This window comes from Hesperophylax consimilis, chromosome 8 (assembly GCF_061612785.1).
Source record: "Hesperophylax consimilis isolate HC1 chromosome 8, BYU_Hcon_1.0, whole genome shotgun sequence".
Taxonomy (NCBI): Eukaryota; Metazoa; Arthropoda; class Insecta; order Trichoptera; family Limnephilidae; genus Hesperophylax; species Hesperophylax consimilis.
The window spans coordinates 24,332,739-24,355,848 of NC_142843.1; the positions used below are offsets into that span (position 1 = coordinate 24,332,739).

The 23,110-nt window shown below is 32.3% G+C and overlaps 1 protein-coding gene and 1 non-coding gene across 6 annotated transcripts in view; both read left to right on the forward strand.

Annotated features, from left to right (window-relative positions):
• LOC149421769 (superoxide dismutase [Cu-Zn] 5-like) overlaps positions 1–23,110 on the forward strand; it is a 40,808-nt gene that overhangs the window by 15,793 nt on the left and 1,905 nt on the right. The window contains exons 1-4 of one of the 5 annotated variants that reach the window (XM_089635085.1): positions 11,804–11,900; positions 14,770–14,832; positions 17,328–17,801; positions 18,068–18,318. In XM_089635085.1, coding sequence (XP_089491211.1) covers positions 14,776–14,832; positions 17,328–17,801; positions 18,068–18,318 — 782 coding nt within the window. In that variant the 5' untranslated portion in view covers positions 11,804–11,900; positions 14,770–14,775. Of the gene's footprint in view, positions 1–11,803; positions 11,901–14,769; positions 14,833–17,327; positions 17,802–18,067; positions 18,997–23,110 lie in introns of those variants that run through there. The other 4 variants (XM_089635087.1, XM_089635089.1, XM_089635086.1 and 1 more) reach the window with 4 other exon arrangements.
• TRNAG-GCC (transfer RNA glycine (anticodon GCC)) lies at positions 881–951 on the forward strand. Its single transcript has one exon. It is a non-coding gene; the product is annotated as a tRNA-Gly (tRNA).

The window sequence follows — 23,110 nt, forward strand, 5'->3', positions numbered from 1 at the left end:
CAAAATCAAAGCTGCCAATTATTAATCTACCAAATCCTGTTTTGCCATTGTGGTCTAGCACAGCTTAATTTTTTTTGTTAATTATATATGGACAATAATATCAACAACTTACGACTTAGGCGATATTTACACACCACGAGGAAAATTTAAGAATCGCCTTTTTGCCGTTTCCTCCACAAAATATATTTTGTTGTGATTTCAACTTCATTATTGGAATTAAAAGCTACGCAATGAAATTATTCTTAAATGCTAAACGTTTTAATTTTTTATCAGTCTCTAGTAGTCTTATCGATATTTCATTGTGTTTTTTCCCCGTAGAGACTTCTTACTAAGAAGAAGCCAAATATGTATGTTAATTTTGCTGGGGTAATTCCAGTGTAAAAGTATCGTGTCTTAGTTCTTTTTTTTGACAGTCATAAAAGAAGTAACAGACACGTTCTACTTCAAGTCAGCAGGTGTATAAATATTGACTCTTGAATTTTCTACGAGAAATACAAAAATCACAAATGTTACGAAAATGATTTCACAAAGCACTATATAAATTACAAAATAATGAACAAAACACATAAAATCATTTCGCTTCATAGCAAAACATTTGTTAGACATGCCGTATGTTAGATTGAATTGACTCGCTTCGTAATTTATATATTTTTTAAGAAGTCCGAAAACCTTCATAAGTTTTTTTACTTGACTTTCAGTTTCATGGTATCATAAAAACGAAGACTGCTTATTGCTAAACTTCTAAGATCTTAATAACGCCAATTTATTAGAATGTTAGTGGCTACGACTACCTACTTACCACGAAGAAGAGAACATTCACTTATTGTGACGAAGGCAATCCTAAATTGAACTGAATTGATTATTTGACTTATTTTCATAAGCATCGGTGGTTCAGTGGTAGAATGCTCGCCTGCCACGCGGGCGGCCCGGGTTCGATTCCCGGCCGATGCAATCTTTTTGCTAATCTCATTTTATTTCAAGACTAGGTACTTAATACTTAATAATTTTTCAAATGATAACAATTTATAAAAAATACGTTGAAACGAAATATTTTTTTTATTAAAAATTAATAAAATACCTACTTCGTTTTAACCACTTTTATTGTTTATTACCAACATGTTTCATGAGCAACGCTCACTTCTTCAGGGTTTTTGATAAAACTAAAAATATGAAATATTAATATTTTTGAATCTGAAATATTTTTTTTTTAACGGCCAATGAACTGATTTCTAGACGAGTACAAGTGTGCAATTGTTTTAAAATTACTTCCTGGAATTATCTTGGTTCTTGTGCGTGCTATGCATTGTTTCTCAGAATAACTATGTAACACTTAGAAGGAATGGAATTACAATCATAACACATGTCTCATAGTGATTCCACACATAAAATAACTAGAAAAACCGACTACTCTTAATTATGACAAATATCATCAAAATACTTGGATATCATCAAAACTATATTTAAAATTATTTTCAAACTTTGAAAACTCTTTATTTCCAAGTCGTTTTTTTCTGAAAACCTCTACGACTGAATATCAATTATCAATTAGCGTTATAGGTTTTATTAAACACGTTTTTTTTTTAAATTTTATCAAATTCAGACCAATAAAACTCTTAAAACAACTTTTAATATTCCTGCAGCTCTACAGCTGCATGCTTATTATTGCAAATAAAATGTATGGTGACTTAATCTCAGTCGTTTGCATAAATCAAAAATAAAGTTCCCGCGTGTCTCGTGTTTAATTTTGATCTATTCTGCATATGAAATTAGTCGTTCGAAAATAATAATGTTATGGTATTGCGAAATGTTCGAAAATATGTAATTATAATCGGTAATACAGGGCAAGGATGTGTTGGTGAAACATGTTTTGTTAATGTCAAAATCGTGCTTCTCTATGAGTGCATTGGTTGATCTGGTTTAGCGTTGATACTAAACGCACAAAGGATAATCGATGGAAGTAGTTTTGACAAGTTTTGTCGTCTTGCAAAATAACCATAAAAATAAGATAACCCAAAAAAAACATTATATTATGACGTAGATGCAGTTAAATGGTATAAACAATTATGATCCAACCTCAGGAAAAAATCTTACGTTGTTAATATTTGCATTATTACGAGTTTATTCACCAACAACTACTAATTATTTTCACAAACTAAAAACAAATGGGATATAAAGTTTATTTTTCTTATTATGTACTAAAAATATGTAATTTTTATATTTTCATTCATAATTATTGATTTCAAAAACTATCTATAACCGCACATCCCAAAACGGTTCCAACTGGCAACAGCGTCAATATGACATAGAAAACGCCAAGGTCAGGTAAAAAGATTGTCACCAAGGTCGCCCGGTGTGACGTCAGCGCCGCCGAATTCACTAATAAAAACGAACATGTGGCGAACATTTTGGCGGCATTTTGAGAAAATGGCAGATTTTAAATCGTTATAGAAAATTTATTCATCAAAATAAAAATACCTTCACTATCGTAATTTTAATAGCCCGCTTGTAAATATTTGATATATAAATAAAGTGTTGCATATTATTTAAAACATAAGAATCGTACATTGTTTGTTTTAATAATTTGTACAAAAATTTATTATTTGAAACAATATTTATGACTTGGAACGCTTGGAACAATACAATTGGAATTTTATGTGGTATTGTTAGAGTGAATGGAGACATTATACTCGTACATTATTGGTTATTACCGTACTAACTTCGGGGGGTTATTGTACATGATAGTATATAAGTACAAAAGATAAATATAGTTTTTTTCGAAATTCAAACGTTTTCAGGTAGTTTTTAGGTAAAATCACAGACATAGGAATTAATAGACGAGAAGATAATGGCGAGGGGTAAAATCAACTGTTGAAGAACGAAGGGAGTGAAGCTGACTGTGATTCGTCAATAAATCAATTTGACAGTAAATAGGCATCTCGCATTATAATATCACCATTTACTTCTTAAAAGTAAAATCTGCTTTTGAATGAATAGACATTTTTACATGGGAGCGCAAATTACTCGCCACGTTATGAACAAATTTGCGAAGTCCAAATTAGGCAAAAAAATTTTGTTCTATTTTCAGAGTCGAATATTTCGTTTAAGTATTTAGTTAAGACACTTTTATAAATGTTCATAATTTACTTCCCAGCAACCAACCAGCTTTGTGTTTCGCGTCCAGACGTTTCTCGATGTGATAGTAACAACTGATTCATATTATACGATGTGAATATGCTTAAAATAAAGTAAAATAATGCTTATATATGGAATGTAATACGACAATTGGGTTTATTCTCTTTTTCACATCTATTTTTACAAGTTTTCATAGTACAAGTCAACATTTTGCCGTGTTATTTCGTAAAATGAACCGATGATGCCTCGACCATAGTTCGCACAAGAATGATGACGTCACGTTTTCAAATTTCACTTGAGGCCATACGCGAGCACAGCCGGCTCCAATGGAACCGGTATGGTGAGTGGGGATAATACGCTTTTAATCACTTAGGGCAGGTCTACTAATATTCATATGTCTATGGGTAAAATAGTTGAATTGTTTGTATGAAAAAATAAATATTCTTTAATGGAAAAATATATGTGTATGGGGAAAAAACAATGGAGTTTCGAAAAACTCATAAAACTTTTTTACTTCTACCATCATGTAAAACAATCTCCCAAAGTTAGTTCACTTAACCCCCGAACACCCTATACATAGTCGCTGTACTTTAATCGTACAAAAAGATGTAAGTTCATGTTAATGATATGCTTTTTATAGATACAAAAATACAACAAAGACTTTATCACTTTATTTATCTACTTTATTTAAAAACATTTACATACCTACAGCAAATAGGTCTACTTGATCTTTCCAATTTAGTAGAGATTTTTAATAGTCAACACATTCTTAAAACTGTTTTTAATATTTATGACCTCATTCATATTATATGCTTAATCCAGAGTGGTAAACACTGTCAGTATCACTCAGGTAAAAGACCACTACTCGGAATCGAAAATTTACTTGAAATTACTTTGGCCGTGTTTAGTGACTAGATCCCAAAATTCCTCTTACCTTTGTTCTTCTTAGCCCCACTCCCTCCAGCCTAACATCATACCCCAATTGGAGATACCAAATCCTAGTGACAACGAGCATTTGGTCCTGACACTTGTGCGGTATTCACATTAAATTTTACCTTGAAACTTATCCTTTAACTCTTTATACAACTCATTAAAAGCTGAAAACTCCGGAAAAATATTCATCGGCCTGAAAGTAATTTACTTTCTACATGTCTGTAGATAATTACCGTTTTCCTTTACCAGTGTTATCTTTATGACTATATTATTTGTTTACTACTTTTTTGTAAGAGATTTATTTGTTGTTGTGTATTTATCACACGGGATTTCCCATTGAAAAACAAATTAAATTACTCACTCTCCTGTTTGTCGAAATGCCTCACATACAAGGTCAAGATAAAATAAAAGGTGAAATCTTTTTAGAAATAAGTAAGTCGCGTCATGCTCTAAATTAGGCGAAAGTGTAGTTCTGTAATATTAGAGATAGAAATATTCCCACGAATTTTGTTAGCCGATAAATATAATGCATGTAGGTACCTAATGGTACGTATACATTTACAAACCGAAACGCGAGCCGGGAAAAGAATTACGGGAAAGGAACGAAGCAACTACATGCGGCGTTTCGCGCCATTTGCGGTTGCTTCGTACCTTTCCCTTACGTTGAGGATCAGATCGGCAGTTCAGCTCGCGTATCTATACGTAGCATAATGAAGCCTAAATGCATTTCGTGAAATCCACAATCTATGATGGCATTACGAAATTGACATTTATATTAAACTAGCTGAGATGTACCCGGCGTTTTTAGGGGTTATCTTTGGAGATAGACATTTACCATTGTGAACTTTTCTGTAGGCCTTTTTAAGATATGTAAATCCGTAGTACATTATTTTGATCTATCTTATAAGGTTTAGCCAGCGTTACCAATAATTTAAAATATATTTTTTACGACTTGATTACAAAACACGGACCTTTCTCTACTTTATATAAATATAATATGCATGTTTGATACATGTATAAACTTTTTGGAAGAAATTTTCTAAATTATAGTGAAAATCCTATCAAAATCCGTTGCGTAGTTTAGAAGAACTAAGCGCACAAACAGACTTTATTTTAGAGATTTATGACGGTAGATTGGTTAATGATTTATGTATCTTTTTAAAACAATAATTATATTTCCTGCACTCATGTAATTGTTTCATGACATAATAATAATAAAATAAAACACAAATGAAAGAATATCTTTGTTTTAAACCACTTTATTAAATTTATATACGTCGACCGGTTTCGGTTGAACTCAACCTTCATCAGGACAGTACAAATATAAACTGTTTATAATAAACTGTTTATATTTGGATTAATAAACTAAATATAAACTCAGTTTATATTTGTACTGTCTTGATGAAGGTTGAGTTCAACCGAAACCGGTCGACGTATATAAATTTAATAAAGTGGTTTAAAACAAAGATATTCTTTCATTTGTGTAATAATGTCAAGCCACAAAGTGTTTGCTTCCTTCGATAATAAAATAAAACATTTATTTGACGATAGATATTTATGTAAAATTAGTTGGTATATACATATCTTTAAATAATATTTTTATTACATAGATTCTAGTGACAAAATGATTTGAAATGGAAGTTTCAAAGATATTATTTGGAATTTATTAAATTATAGACGAACATACATTTTTATTTTTATAAAGAGGAGTTTCTTTGGCGGGCGGGCGGTGTGGATTTGATGTGTATATAAATTTACAGTTTTATGCTGATATTGATGAAATTTTGCACACTCGACCTTCAAACAAGAGAAAAGTCACTGTTTACATCTGACGTCGAAAAACTCTGGGAAAAGCTTGGGCAACGCCGGATTATTCAATAAATTTGCGTTTGCGTATTCCATTGTCTTTTTGGACATTAATATTCTAGACGCCAAAAGATTTCATTGAATTAGATTTGCTTGGGAAACACAAAATAGTGACAGTAAATGGAGAACAATGCAGAAAAACAAAACTATAAAAACATATTTATTTGCATTGGGCAAGGATTTTACAACAGACCTTACGCAAATTGTAATGTACCAGTGTGGGTGTTCAGTACATTAGTTTTAATTCTTCCTATTGCAACATAATACTATTAATTAATACTCGAAAAATTAAAGGCTTTCACTTAACCCCTCGGGCCTCTGAGACATTCGGTCAAAAGGTCCGAGTATTTCCGCTTTGCAATAAAATTCAAACAACTCAATTTTTATGAAAGTATCCGAAAACTAAAAAACTGTTTTTGAAAGGTGATGAAATACGCTTTCAAATTTTATAATTAGAAATAAACATAATTTTTGAAATATAATTGTTTTAAAAACGGCCCACCAATAACTAAAATTACTAAAAACGATTTTTTTTTTAGACCTCACTTTTTGGTCGTTTCATTCAAAAAAATTGACGAACTTTATTTTTTTTCTTCAATTTTCGTTCGGAACCTTTGGTTATACACAGGTGCACGTTTTAATTCTTCTTTGATTACTTCTAGATTTGAATATAAAGCTTGGTGTTTTCTCTTTCTGCCGCCGTTGTGATCATATTTTTCATATCTCACTATGACGATTTATCATTTTTGAGTTGTTCTCAAAAGCGAACAAGTTAAACAATAAATGTGTGTTTCTATAAAGTGTAATGTAATATAGTCACTTGACTATTTTAACATATTATACAGTGTGTTCCGGCGTAAAGTGCGCTAACTTAGGAAGGTGATACTACACGATAGTAGAAGTAAAAAAGGGGAATAACTTTTTTCGAAATTTCAATCTTTATTTTCGCATACTAATTTTTCCATGGAAGAATATTTATTTTCCTACACAAACAATTCAACTTTGTTATGTAATAACTACCTTCAAGCGTTGGAATTTCGAAATATGGTCATGTATATTATCTGCCCGTACAAAATGTAAATAAATAATAATAAAATATGTACATTCTAACGCAACATCATGTTCATCAATCAAATGCATTGTAAATATAGTTTTATATAAGTGTTCAACGAACCGGAGGATACAATCTGTTTGCCATATCTATATATATCTGCATGCCATAAGTTGATAATTGTTTGACTGTGTATAGTTAGTAATAGGAAAGATCTTTGAAGACATATTCTAAAGCCTTTGAGGTCATTTTGCAGGAAAACGGCGCTTTACAAATCATCCAAATATAATTATTATCTTTTTTACTTGTACTATCATGTTGAATCACCCTTCAAATTTAGCGTACTTAAAAGGGCCTTCAAGATGTGTCGATTTCGTCCTGCAAGGCCTTGTTAATTTGAGTTGCAGAATATTTTTATTTGCCAATATGTAGTGTAGTTGATAACCGGTTTCGCCCGATTTACACTCTTTCTCGCTTATTTCTCTTGGGATGTTATTTACTTTGTCATTAATACAATACTTAGGGTTCAAGAACAAGAGGTTAATTACAGATTAAGACGAAGATTAATGTCAAATCATTATTTTGATTCATCTTTATATCGAATTGGTGTACATTATGAATACCAAAAAACCTGTAGATAAATTGAAGGTTTTCCTATCGCTTGAGTAGAATACAAATAAAAAAATAAATTATTCAATAAAAAATATAAATGCAAGCTACTAAAAATATTTTTTTACAATCGAAATGTAAGAACTCGTAAAGGAAACAACTTTAAAAAACAGTATTATAGCTAAGATTATCTGTGACAGTTTCACTTGATTAACTTTTTTGCTTTCTTATAAAATTATTTACAAAATAAATGAAAACCAGTTTTGTGCTTGATAACGAACGTTTCTAGACGCCGTTTGTCAAGCGATCTAAATGCCTATTACCTAGAATATAAGGTATACCAAGAATATACACATTTTTGGCTTGTCGTAGCTTCCTCTTAAACACAAAAATCTAAAACTATTACATAAATCTTCTTTAATCTATCAAGTATATACATTAATGTTTGTATTATAGTATGATTTTTTCCGTTATTTTATTAAATTTGTATGCTTACTTACCCAATTGGCTACTTTCGATAAGAAAACACATACTCAATATAATGTACTCGCTCTCTACTTATCATTATTGTTATTATATAGATCGATTTTTTATTTATTTTTGTTTTATGAGTCATAATACCACATAATGAGATACATTATAGACATAGACAAATCACACACTTACTTTCACATATTTTTGGTTCCTTGGAACGGGCAATTTGCCTAGATAGGAACCAATAATTTCGACCTGATAAGGTACAATAATCTATAATCACTAAAAATATTTTAATTATATCTTATATCATATTGTACTGTGTGTAAATCTAAAGGAATAAATAAAAAAATAAATAAATGAGTACGGCGGCGTGGGTTTGACTCTTTATACAAAACTACAGTTTTATTCCGAGATTGGTGAAATTCTACATCACCACCCCCATCCCCCTTTTCCATGCCCTTAGAGCAGAACAAAGCCCGGGCAATGCCGGGGACTTCAACTAATAAATTTAATAAATCAATTTAAATCGTCTTTTCTGTTAAAAGTTGAAACCAAATACCTAAATATTCACAGTAGAATATCTAGAGTTGTTTGCACAACTCCACCCTTTTATGTCAGTAAATATTGTTGCTAGAACTCGTGGGTGTGTTAGTTGTTTTCGATATGGCAAGGTGTTTATACCGTAGTTGTGGCTTTAGCAGCTTGGTGATCTGCTATTGGAGCAGCCAGAAGGTCAACGGAAACATCTTGTTATTATTTATTATACACTACTAATACAAAAACCTGTTTCACTCGGTTGATGGCAAACAAAGTGGATAATCAACTTACTATTATTATTAGACTTAAGGTAGATTGGTTAGAGGGTACATTAGGTCTGTATTTTCAATTAATCAATGACGATGCAAAACTTTTAAAAATAACTGTGTTGGAGGATTTCATAAAATCATCTTTAAATATTTGGAAATATGTATCTATACTCGTATAACTAATATTTAAATATTTACATGAAATCAATTTTAAAATAACAGTTTCTTCAAACTAGCATCAGCTGAATAAAACAACAAATAAAAATTATGTAATTTATTTAATATTACAAAATATAATAATATCATTTTCTGACGCTAATCACACTATTATCGATAACGTTTTTAGGTTCAATGAGATATTATTTATTTTTTATTATTTACCTCTAATGAAAAATATTTAGTAACAGCCATTTTGCTATTATTGATGTGAAGTTTTGAGATCACAAATGGATATTACCAACATTATAGTTTTGTCACCTGTGTTTTTAATACATATCATTATCATTTACTGTTATTATAAATATACCAACATTATTTATTTCCCAAAGTTTGTCCTTGTATGTCGTACTAAAAACTCGCTAATGGAATACTTTAGTAATACGATATTTAAAGATTTAAGTTTTTACTTATCTCTCATGTGAAAGTGATATTGAGAAACCGCCATCACCAATTTGTTTAATTCGCGCGGAGTTGGGATTCCCACACGAATATTATGTTACTATTTCGTTTTAATAACAGATATATTACATCGATAACAAAAATATTACACATTAATAGCAAATATATTACATTTTAAAAACAAATATATTATATTTTAATAACAAATATATGATAATCAATGTGTAGGTTCTGTTTGTCTGCTCTAAATGAGTTTTGTCCACAATGTCCTTTCCATCTATTATTGTTACCATACTTTTGAATTTTCATTTGAAAATAACAACTAGACAAATAGGTTTGTTAATTCATCGAAAATATTAAAGATTTAAATGATGTTTAAGACCTTACCAAACTGTATGTTTATGATTTATTTCTTATATTAACTTATGGGGTAATTAAAAACAAAATACTGTACTTATTTACATTATTAAATTAACAAAATTAAACTGGACAGTAGACACATATGACAGCAATAATATTGCTTCTCTCGTGGTATTTTTTATCACAATGTCACAAGCAGGGCAAACATAATAAATTAATAACCATTGCCGACATGAAAATAATTAAATAACAAATCCTACGTACAAGTGTAGAGGTATACTATTAACTCCAAATAAAACAAGGGCAAAGCAGGGTACGAAAGAAACGAATTATGATCTAGTTATATAACATTAAATTTGTTAACTTTATAATCCACTTCTTTTAAATTAAATATTCACGTTATTCTGATTAATTAGATTCTTACTCTGAATCAAGTTTGATATTTTTTAATTTTCAAAAAAAAAACAACAAGGTTTGAACATAGAGCTACAATTCGGTAGTTTCAGTTAGAGCATTGGAAGAGTTGGAGGTCAGTTGTAGGTAAAAAAAAGGAACGTATTTTTTTTGCTTCCTGTCTCATCTAAATTAATTCATCAATAGGTGTGTATAATTTATACGATAGTATGCGTAACAATTTACATGATTACATGAAATCTAATGAATTTGTTAAATTTAAGATTGTTAAATCAACCAGTTTGTAAATAAATTGAATAATAATTTATCTTTGGGATAACATAACGAATAAAACTTCAAAATGTAATATTAATTATTTTAGACAGTGTAAGCGATTCTTAAACGCAAATTTGAAATAGAAATATAAGAAAAAGATACTGTCGCATATAGGACTTGAACTCAGGACCCTTGCCTAGATAGAGTCCCATTAGCTCAGTTGGTAAAGCTGCGCCCCGGCAAGGTTTCTTAAAGTGTCTTCAATAATTGAATAATTATTGTTGAAATCTTGAATGTCAATAATCAATTGCGAATTTCTCAGTAATTGTATAAATTATTAACAGTAGGTAATACAGCAATATCTTTTCGGCTAACACAATGAAGATTAATAAATAAAGTAATTATTATCATTGAACCTTGACGACTTTTGACGACTTTTGTCGATGATGACAACTCATTTTTCGCAGTAAACATAGTGGCACCCCGAATTATCAACACTCAGTTGACATTTTAACTAATATGAAGTGTCTTATTTATTTTATTATGCCTTATTATAATCGTTGTTGCAATTTTACTGCACCGAGCCTATCACCTGTTACGTACTTCCTTACCTAAAAAACGGCCCACCCGATTAAAATATGCGATTTAAGTATTTGTTAGTCCCTGTTTAGTAAATATTTATGTAATAATTTAACTTTATCTATAACTTGTCTACTACCGTCTACCCCCGAGTTACACACTGTACTCTTATTGAAAAATTGAAAAACAAGAAACAAATAATTTTTTCACATTGCTATACGGGTATTTCAAAAGCTTCATAACTCATAAAGAAATAAACGGTTCAACCTGAAATTAGTTGCAATGACCTAAAAAATTTCAAATTTCATGATACCACCGTTCGAACATTTTTGGTGGGACATACAAACATATTGTGTGCTTTACACTTCCAAAATTCACAGGATACCGGTCTCTTTCACTCTCGTTCTTATGGTAAATAGTTTGAAATGAGTTCAGAATTGATATGATATGTTTTGGTAGTGTGTGGAAAACCCGCGTACAGGTTATGCAACACGGGACCCGGTGCAAATCAGGTTTATGTACAAGGCAAATTTCTCAGCAAATCCACTTCAAGTAGGCATGCATTGTCTCTCAGTAAAACAGGACTAACTATCATTTGGATGTGGAATATCACCTAGATGAGTTTCGGAAACTTTTGAGGAATTCTCAAGTTACTGGGAAGATAACTTTTCGTTGGGTGGATCTGATTTGAGAGTGACTTGATTTTATTAAAGCGCCCGGCACCACACGAGGCCGACCGTTTATATGGTTGAGATTCATCTCCGCCTCCTCAGTCAGTTGTAAGAATCTGTGCAACAAGGGTAAGTGAGATGACCGTGGTGGATGTGTTATATTTTAGGGTGTATTGAAAGTGTTGCGTACATATATTATTTATATTAAGTGATGATTACATTGTGGCAAAAAACGAGTGTTCATTATTTAAAATTCGTAAAAATAATTTTTAACTTGCGTCAATAATATTAATTTTGAAACACTATAATAATGTACGAACGATAAACAAGCAGTATTTTTAAACACGATAAAAATTTGTCAGTACTTATTTTTAATGTGATGATGTTCCGAAAATCTCAAATTGATTTCTGTATTTTTTTTTGCATTCAGTTAGTAAAGATTTACACAATACACATATCTATTGAAATTCTTTTATAGAATCGCTTTTCCAAAAACATCGTTAGAGACCACCTTTAATCCATATTGTTTTTGACATTTTTAATGATGTAATTTTCAATTGCCATATCTAATACGAATTAGATTTGAGTTGTGAATAGTTAATGTCATTGTTTGTTGTTGAAGGAACAAATTTTGGCGGAATTAATCGATTTTAGATTACTATTGTTGTCTTTGGTTTCTAAATACCGTTGCCTTGGATGAAGGATGAAGGTATATAATATTAGTTACGTTTAAAATGAAAAGGATTAGTTTAAATTAGTTTCGTGAAGGTTTCCATCAGCTTTGTGAAATCAGACCAATGCGCAATGTTATAAAAATATATTTAACCTCCTCGGTTATAAATGCAGGTACGTAATGCAATTTTTAACGACACTGGTAGAAAAATGCACAATAATTGTTGATTATCTTTCTTTGTTTATATATTTTTTAAAAGTATACTCCGATTTTGTAAGGGAAGTCAGGCGAGTCGGAGTACATTTTTTATGGTTGAAAGTGGAACATTTATGTACAATATTGATATTGATCGATAGCTACGAGGAGTCATTGTCATTTTGGCCCCTATGTGACAGTGTATTGATCGAAAAACTTGGTGAACGTCCACTGGTTAGTTTATTTAAAACATATTTGAAAGTAAATCATCTAATTCATCAAATCAATTCATTCTAAAAAGGTTACTTTTATTGAATAGAGTTAGTAATTAATATGATTATGGTATATATTCATTCCTACAAATAATGCTAAAAATAAAACACGTGACGTTTGTAAAACTTTTATGAAAGATAAACTTAAAATTTTAATGGATTTCTACAAATTAAACTTGATAACAATAAATAATGTCTAATCTTATTTGTTCTCAAGCATATTGAGCAATTTTAAAATGTTCCGAGTCTAGAAATGTGTATCAAAATTTACGAGACGATTAAACTTCTTCCTATTCCTATTGTTGCGCTTTATATCTATTACACAATTCTACGATTTGGTAATTTTCACGAGAACTCTCTTGCGAACTATTTTTAGATTAAAATTATTATTGCATGATTAACATTGTAGTATGCTAAAATTGTCTTCATTGTCCTCACTGTAAATCTTAAGTTAAGCATAGTCAGAAAATCATCGATGTTATATTTGTCTTCATAGATCTTAAGGTGTCCACTGTCTAGTGTAATGTCATGTGGGTATTGCATTATGCATTCTTGAAGTACCTACACTGCAGGTTAGGAAACCAGCATACAGGCTCTGTGTACTCGTTAACGAACGAGTTCAATTGCGAGAAGTGATTGTGAAAACTCACAGTTACTGTTTTGAATTCATAGAAATAACACGTACGGAAGAGGATCATTGTGAAAAGGGGAAATCTTTAGTTCGCACCGCTCTTTCAAAACACTGCTTTTTCGCAACAGTGTTATCGTTAAAAAAATGTCAAAACCGAAAATAAATAATGACTAAATGACGCAAGCATTTATTCTTGTACCACGGAAGATAAACTCACTATTCTAATTAATTATCCATATGAGTTTCTTAAACAGATGGATGTCCCTATTTATTTTATCACCAGCTGTTTGTTTTTAAGTTGACCTATGATGTCGCCTGACCTGTTAGCTATAGGTAAACTTGATATGTCGAGAGCGTATTTTCGGCGAACGTTTCGTAGTAAAACATCGTTCAAATATTGATCGGTTTCAACGTTGCTTAGTTCTGTTTACTGTAACACCTTTTTTTTCAAAAACATTTTAACTACAACGATACTTAAACCGAACATATAACACTCTTTCATGATTTCAAACATTTAACAATCTTATAATAATTATGTATAACCACAAAGTGTTTTCTACAAGTGAATTTTTTTAACAATCTAATAGTTTCACATCGATTCTCACTTCATACATGTGATATCTTGTATTATAATAATACAATCAATTAGATATTAGCTTTAATCATTTCAATGTCAATATAAAACTGTGGTAATTACGCAATGATACACCAGTTGTTGATCTTTATTGTTCGTGTTTCTAGAGTGGATTGAAAAACAAGAACCATAAATTGCTGCGTACTTCAGAAATGGTACATAATCATTGTCACCACCTTGACCTGTATGCATATTTAAAAAATGACTATTATTGAGGACATGATAAAATACTTCGTTAACCTATATTATGGTAAATGAAATGGGCCAAATAGGCCATCGATATATTGATGTGTTAACGAGGTAATCTAGAACAAGATTGTCAAAATTGCGGTCACACATTACGTCTGAGCGGTTAAATAATATAATATGGATTATGTAATTAGAATCGAATTAGCTTTTAAGCTCTGTTGGTTATGGTATCCATCATGAATATTATGCAAATTTTCATTACGAAATAAATTATATATTTTAAAGTTCCTGTTCATATCTGGCATTATTTTTTAAAGTTCATATTGAATCATGGCCGGATTTGGTATTAATTTTAATTGACCTTTGGAAAACGATACTAAAGTATAATAATTTATTTGTTACAGATTAAAATGCTACGATTCGTATTCTTGGTTTTGGGTGTGTGCGCATTAGCCAATGCGCAAGCCGTAAGTACATTGTAAAACCTATTTTTTCTACTAATACTTTTATGCTTTTGTAGTTCTACTTGATACCAATCCATGTAAAATTGCTGAAAAAATTTAATACCTAATTTTCAATAGTTTCAACCTAAATTTTTATTTGTTATTGCCTCTCTGGAGATATACATCATATACTTTGTCTGTATTAATTAGGATTTATAGCTTTGTGAATCCCCCAACGACTCTCGTCAAAGTGAGTCATGCATAATATATAAAGTGTTATTTCATCCAAACTTCAAACTCCATCGTTGTGTTAATGTCAATAATAGCACAATGATACCTAACACGTAATTATAGTTGACTAATATTGTAGTTGTTTGACTCGCGTAATAATGATTACGAAAATCCTATACCTACTAAGTGATATAAATATTTCTTTAAACACAATACAATATCGTCGCCATTAGCCTAAAAACAAAAGGGCATTTTGGGCAAGTATTACTCACTTTGGTAGGAATTATTAAGTGAAGCTACCAATACTGCATTTCTATCAAATATCTAAAGTTCCCTCTTGCTTTTAGGGCAACTATAATATTATTGTTTTCATATTTTTACGGCTGTGCAAATGCTTTAAGACTTGTCGTACAAGTTCTTTGGGTGAAGTGTGTTTTAAAAAAATCTATAAGCAGATTAAAAAAATACATAAATACCACAAAATTAAAATGTTGATCATTAGATAGCGTAGGTACAATTCCACCCTCTAGTTGCAAACTTTTGATTGGATATATAGATTCCGTATAAAACCTTAATTTGATTACGTTTCACGTTAGTTGTTTGTTGGATTCGAACTCATGCATCAATTTCCTTATAATTCGGGAAACCATTCAGCAATCAAACTCGTAAGTTAAGTTTACCGCACCTGCTATTATTCGCACCTTTCAAAAACTCTATTCTCCAAAAGTGATACGCTAAACTATTTTGAAAACAGCATAAGAAACAAAGCATGTACTTACGCGAAAGAAAACGCCGATACTCCGTAGTGATTATCACTTTTATCATTTTTGTATTCAATTATGTCTTTGTTTTGCTTTTTCAAAATCGTTTGTTTGTCCTGCCAATGCTAACATTTCCGGAATGCGCCAAATTGCAAGAAGAATTTATTGCAATCCTTTTGCCTGCTCAAATGCTGCTTTTATATTCTCACTCATCCTTAAAGTAATGTCACACAACTAAAAAACTGACATTACCATGTTACCGCATGAAAAAAATCTAAACTATTTTTTTACAGAGCGACCACCAAGTGACTATAGTGCGAAAGATTTTTCGGAAGAATACGTGTTTCGATGAATAATTATTGTTGTTTGAATATTGAGAAGAGAAAATATTGTGTGTTATATTATGATTTTGATTTCCTCAAAGTATGTCTCTCTGCATAAAGATGGTATAAAGCAACAAAATTGACATTGTTGATCAATCAATAATGTCGATGCTGTTGCTTTACACTGCTTAACGGTCTATTCAACTTTGCAGGCTGCCTATCCATGACCTGACTGAACTAACGAACGAACTATTTTTTATTTATTTGTTTCTATACCTGAAATATATGCTAGGGACGCCAACTACAAAATTAACTGTGCTGAAATTTTTACAGTGGATATTTAGTGTTTTTCACCCGCCATGCAGGGGTGCTCTTGTGTTATGGCGGGTGAAATTTACAGATTGAAATATTTCATAATATTAATAAATTATACAATTCAGATTTAGTTATAAATATTTAATTGGACAAGGAATGTGAGAGGTTAGGTGGTTAGAGTGTAGAATGTATGGGTGTTATGGCTGAAATGTATTGCAGATGTAAAGATCCATAGAGTTATTTGTGTTTTGAATGTCCTGCTTTCTAGATACAAATATATTACAGTTAAGTATAAAAAAAAACTTGGCTGTTTGAATTAAAAATTTTGCTGACATTTTGTAAATTTCGTACATTATATTTAAAAAAAGGTTTTCTTTCAGGAATCAATATTAGTAGTTGTATCGTCGCTATATATATATGTATTTTTTTTGAAGAAAAAAAATCTGCCAATATCAATGGAATGATTAGGTACGCAATGAATGTTTCAGAGAGTCAATGGCAATTCCAGGCACAATTAATAAGAATGCAGGCATTCTAATGAAGTAAATTTCGCGTATTATGAGTTAAGGCTTGTTGAGATATGTGTGAGTGGCAATGTTTTTGAATAGTTGATTGTGTTCTATGTGTGTAGTCCTACCGCTGAGAGCTCAGTTGCAACTCCTCCTGGTACATACGTCGTTTCTGAGAACGATGGACAGGTTATTACAGTGCTGTCAGCGATATTCCTTTAACAGTGGCCTGTCTGGTAGTGTGCCATTTTTCACTGGTGGTCGCTGCTGTCCAAGAAAATTCAATGCACGAGCTTTGGATAGAGGCATGCAGGTGGTAAATCGGTGGTCATTCAAAGAGTTCTGCTATGGCGGATAATGAACCGACTTTCTCACACCAGCATTGGCAGCAATGGCAACCGTCCCCCGAACCCGAAGCGTATCACTACAACGCGCCGTCGCCTTTCCCCCAATACCAGCGCAGCGTCCAACAGTTGCCGACGCCCTTCTACGAATTCCAACCAACTAACCAGGGACAGCTCGCGAACCGTTTCTATCAGCCCCAGCCAGACTATCAGAGGTCGGTGGTACTGAACAACCCGGGACAGATAGATAGCCGCTTCTACCAGAGGCCCGTTGCACAGCCGTACTATCAGAACAATGCTCCCAATCAGGAAAAGAGGGCCATCGTGAAGCTGGTCGGAGACACCGTGCACGGGAATGTGACCTTCACGCAGGAGAGAGAGGGAGGTCCCGTCACCGTGGAGGGCGTCATCCTGGGACTACCCGGCGGCCTGTTCGGCTTCCATGTCCATGACAAGGGAGACATCACTGGAGGATGCTTGTCTGCTGGACCCCATTTCAACCCCTACAAGGTAAATATTATATATATACATTCAATGAAAATATAAAAAATAGAACACTGCTGACCTTGAATAGAACTCTTTCAACGCTCAAGTTGCAAAACTGGGTGTATAACTTATTCACGTTTTCAACAACTAGACTGTGGAATGGTTTCCTCCATCCTATAATATGGTTTTCTTCCAAAACCAGATTCACTCCTTTCTTTCCCCAAAAAGATCCCAAAGGTGAAGTTGATACCTACGCATTATAAACATAAAATTATTTCAACCCCCAACAGAAGAGCCACGGCGCGCCCGAGGACGAGAACCGCCACGTAGGTGACCTCGGCAACATCGAGTCTGGCAACGACCGCATCGCGCGCATCCACATCGTAGATAGCATCATCTCCCTGTCCGGCCCCAACAACGTGATCGGCAGGGCGCTCGTGGTGCATGGGGGACAGGATGACCTCGGCAGGACCAACCACCCCGACTCCAAGACCACGGGCAACGCGGGGGCCAGGGCCGCCTGCGGAGTCATTGGAATCCTGTAATCTATCACTTATAGTTTAGCCGCTGAGAGTTCTGTTCTCACCTTTCTTTGGGTTTTAGAGAAAGGTTAAAACGGATAAATTATTTTTAATTATTGTGGTTCTACTACTAATAATTCTGTTTTAACCTCACTTTAGGTTTTAGAGAGGTTACGATGTAAAAGTCATTATATTCTTATCTGTCTTCAGACTTTAGAGAGAGGTTAGGACAGACCATCATTTCATCATTGTCTTATCACCGAGAGATCCATCGTAACCTGTCTGTTACGTATACATATACTGTTGTTTGTCAGAAAGAGGGAGAATTCCGTTGAAAGTTTTCTGGTCAATTCGTTGTTTATAAGTGTTGCAACGGATCTATCAAATGTTATCCACGATTTTAACGGTCCAGCCATCAAGAGCTTCATTGTAACTATTTCCCCTGCTCATGTGTCATTTATGATGAAGAGTGAGACAACATTACAATGGATTTATCAGATGATTTTTTTTGGTCCTGCTGCTGAGAGTTTTTTTCTGTCGTTTATGAGAGAGGAAGAAGTTACAACCATCAACCAACTAAGATATATATGTATCAGCGGCATGTATTTTTGTATCGATCTTCAATAATTTTATTACTGGCCAATTTTCTAGTATAAGTATTTATGTCATTGAATAAGCAATAAAAAAATTCATTGTGATTTTATTTTATTTTTTTGATAATGTTTGTGTGGATATGTGTGTTACAACAATGAAACTGCACGAAACGTTTTGTATAAAATAATATTATGTTATTAACTATAATTATTATTGATTAATTCTACTCTGGTTCTCATGCGATAAACACTAGTTCATCAAATTTTCATAACAAAAAGAGTTCAACAAAACCCATCCACCATCAGAATATGCACCTATTTAAAATTATGAATAGTATGAACGTGTATAAACAGTTTTTACCCTCGTGATCATAAACAATTTTCAGGAGTCATTTCTTTCGTTTTCTTTGAATTGGCAAGAATATCCGTCAGGGCGAACAAAGAAAAATCATTGAAAAGAGTAATGAAACTTGTTCCTACCTTCGCAGATTATCGTGATAAATTATTATAGGGTGAAACGTGATTTCTTTTGTAGCTTTAATCAGATGACCTTGTATTGGTAAAACATAAGTTTAGGGTAGGAGAATGTATAGTGGATTTTCAACTGTGTGTTTCATAAATATGGTGGCTTTCTCGCGAAGGAATAAGATAGTCTCAGGGTTGTAGTCAGTTTTTTAAACTTTATTTAATTATTATAAGCCATCCCATTCTTCACCCTAGATGTGGAGAAATCTTTGGAGTTTTTTTATTAATTAATTAACAAATGAACAATCAATGGAAATAACGTTCCTACTTAAAAAAGGTATGTTGAAATAATTGTAAATCCAGAAAAGATGAAAAAATTTGGCAGACATAGCTTTCAAGAAATTTAGCTTCTTCAGACAATAAAAATACGAAGTTGCTGTTCTGTAAATATGAGATAGTATATATATAGTTCTGTGTAAGTAGCCAAGAAGTCCCAAGCATTGTTACTTTTTGCGTAAATATTCTTGTTGTTTATAAATTAAATAATAATATTACTGAATATATAAAAGAAAAACATACATACGTAATTTTAATAAAATAACTTTATTTTGTCTTCTTTTATTGTATATAAATTATAAGTTAATGTACAAACCAACCGGTAATTCTGTGATTATTTTTGTATATTTTTTATGAAACCTCGAATAAGGTTCCAGCGGAATGAAACCTGTTGGTTTATACATTAAATTATATGTATACTCAATAAAGTGGTGTCCAAAATAAGTTATTTTATTAATATTATACTTTATTTATACATAAATATGTTAAAGTTTTAATGAATAAAGTGATAGATTTACCTATCCACGTTTGTACATTTTCACGACAACACCTCAACTTTGGGTTCTAAAAGACAATATGCGAAATTGTGTTCGTAAAACTAAACGAATCATTGTCATCAATTTCGAGTGCGTCCATGCTGTAAGTAACGTCAAGTTACCAATATTTAAAAAAAATATATATTTAGACACACGAGGAAGTTGATACCCAATCAATACCAGAGCGCTGACCTCAGTATTGTCATGAGACAGATTTAAAATGTAAAAAATCATAAAACCATCTTTTACAAAATACATATGGTAAATAACAAACTTTTTTAATTTCGTTGGAACCCTGAAAGTTATACCTAGCGAGAACGGTGGCATAAAACACGGCAAACACGCATAGTCATTCACGCTGATGAAGAATTGATTTTACACGTAACTTCACACGATATTAACTCCTTGAACCCTAAGTTGAGTTTCAAGACCCCAAGATTTTTGAACCAATAGGTCAGAAATGAACTCGCCCAACATGTTACGTGTGTCTTATGCATTATACATAAACCTAAAAAATATTCAAGTAGGAATGAAGCTTTTACACTAAATCAATAGCACAAGTCCATCCATTGGATCGATGGCACTGAATACACCCTTGGATGATAAAAGCTAAATTAATGCAAAAAGAAGAAAAAAATTGTGAAATTTAGATTTCAGATTTGATCTAAAGATGCAGGTTTCGGTATAAAGAATAATTTAAATGTGTACAGAGTGAATAAAATAAAGCGAAAAAGTCAACCCTTGGGTTTCCTTTTGCAATTAAACATAACGTTTGATAAGGAGGGTTAATACTGTATTATAAACAGCAGAGCTGGGCTATTTTTATTAAGCTTTTCGAAGAATTTGTTTGTGGTTTGGGGAGTTTTTTTAAACTTTTCGCATTGTGAGGAAAGAACCTCCATTAAAATGGCTTTTTACATTATCATATCGTTTGGTTGTGAGTAGTCGTCCTGTTCAATAAATTCAATAGAATAATGTACCATCAATAAAGCACGTCAGTCAATCAATTTATTTCAAAACCAAACTAAGCCTTTATAGCATTCGTAATGAACCGAGCAATGGTATTTTTTGTAAATAATAAGTTTGTGAAAAATATTATTTGTAACAATTATGAATCATTGCGAAAGTTGAATGGTTAGGAACATTTTAGCATTGAATGGGACACGAAAAAGTTAGTATTGAATGGGGCATGATTACGAAATAAGTCGATAATGAATAATTCGGAGAATAGAAGTAGTTGTGTCAATAGCAAGGAATAAGGATGTTTATGTAGGTGCATAATAGATGCGTTCGTGATTTGCATGTGATATACTGGCGTTTATACAAGGCTTATATAAAGTCCTTATGGCTGGGAGTTGTGATTGTTCTACAGTAGAAATTGATGGCTTTTTCTTTTATATATAATATCTTTTGAAGTATTTAAATATGTAGTTGTCTAGTTTCTACATTCCGCCTCGAAGGCTAGAATGATATCACCATATTTTCCCAGGAACATTGCATACCATTACTTAATTTAATCGTATATTGTTTCATACTGCTTTCTCACAAACATAGAATTGAATTATGTAAGTCTAAACTCAAGGGATATTTAATTTCGGAACCTTGCTCAACCATTACCTAAAATTAATGACAGTATTAATGATTTTGCAAGGTCGAGCGAAATGGCGTGACGGCAATAAAGATTGAATCCGAATACCTACATGTAGGCCCGGTAAATCAGTCAGTCCGTATCCTGTGCGACATTCCTCGATCAAATTTAGCGGGCTAAAGCCCTGGGTATAAGCCGCAGATTAGTTCCGTTTTTAGACACGGCGGCGCTAGCAGTATCAAATGTCAAATATGAGGTTTACGTGATTAATTACGTACTTCCATCTCATCGAAATACACGTAAATCGCATAATTTTATCAATATGGACTGTTACTTCCATCGAGCGATGAGGGATGTTGACGTTATTAATTGATAATCAATCTAAAATAGTCTGGTAAGGTATTACAAGAGGAATTTTTGAACGCCAGGACAGTGTTTTCAGCGGTTTGTATAATTTCATGAATAGTGCATTGACTCCAGCTAAACAAATACTATTGAAAATTAGTATCCACCTAGATTGAGGTGCAAAATTTATGAAAAATCAACTTTTAAATTACAGCTCCAAAAAAAAAATTCATAAAAAAAACAGTCTGTCGTTGGCATTTTGAAATTTCACGATCTCGCGATGACATTAGTCAGCATAGATTAACCACCCAAGGAGTTAGTAGTTTGATGTTTATTAAAATCGGAGACAATACGTGTAATATTACTAATATTTAAGCTTCTGACGGATACGGATCATGTTCCAAGCAGTGCTAAGCTCGACGTTCCAACCAAGTCGCGCGATATACCGATCCATAGGTATACCTACATACTAAAATCGGAGCATCGGTGTTGGCAGCTAAATAAAATACTTCATAATTATTAATAGCATTAATGATCGCATAAGATTTCTATAATTTAGATCAATATAAAAATGTAACTACAGCTACCGCATGTTAATTTAAAGGTTCGTTGTTTCAATTCGGTTATGGTGTTCCCGTTTGATATTATTTGTAAATGATCCAACCGCTTAGATAGAGAATGGGACTGTATTATAGCACTCCAATATTGCATGGGGAATGATAAAGGGAGAGGAAGAATACATAATTGGGAAAGGTTTTGTACACTACCCTTTTCTATAAATTACTAAAACATTTCGGTTAACGTATGGTAATCACGTGGTTTTTCATAAATAGTTAGTGTTCAATGTTCAATGCAAAACTGAAAGTATGTTTTGATAAAGGCACGTCTCCCCCGACAAAAATTCGTTGGACATTTTGGGTATTTACGGATGCCTTATGATGATGTTTTT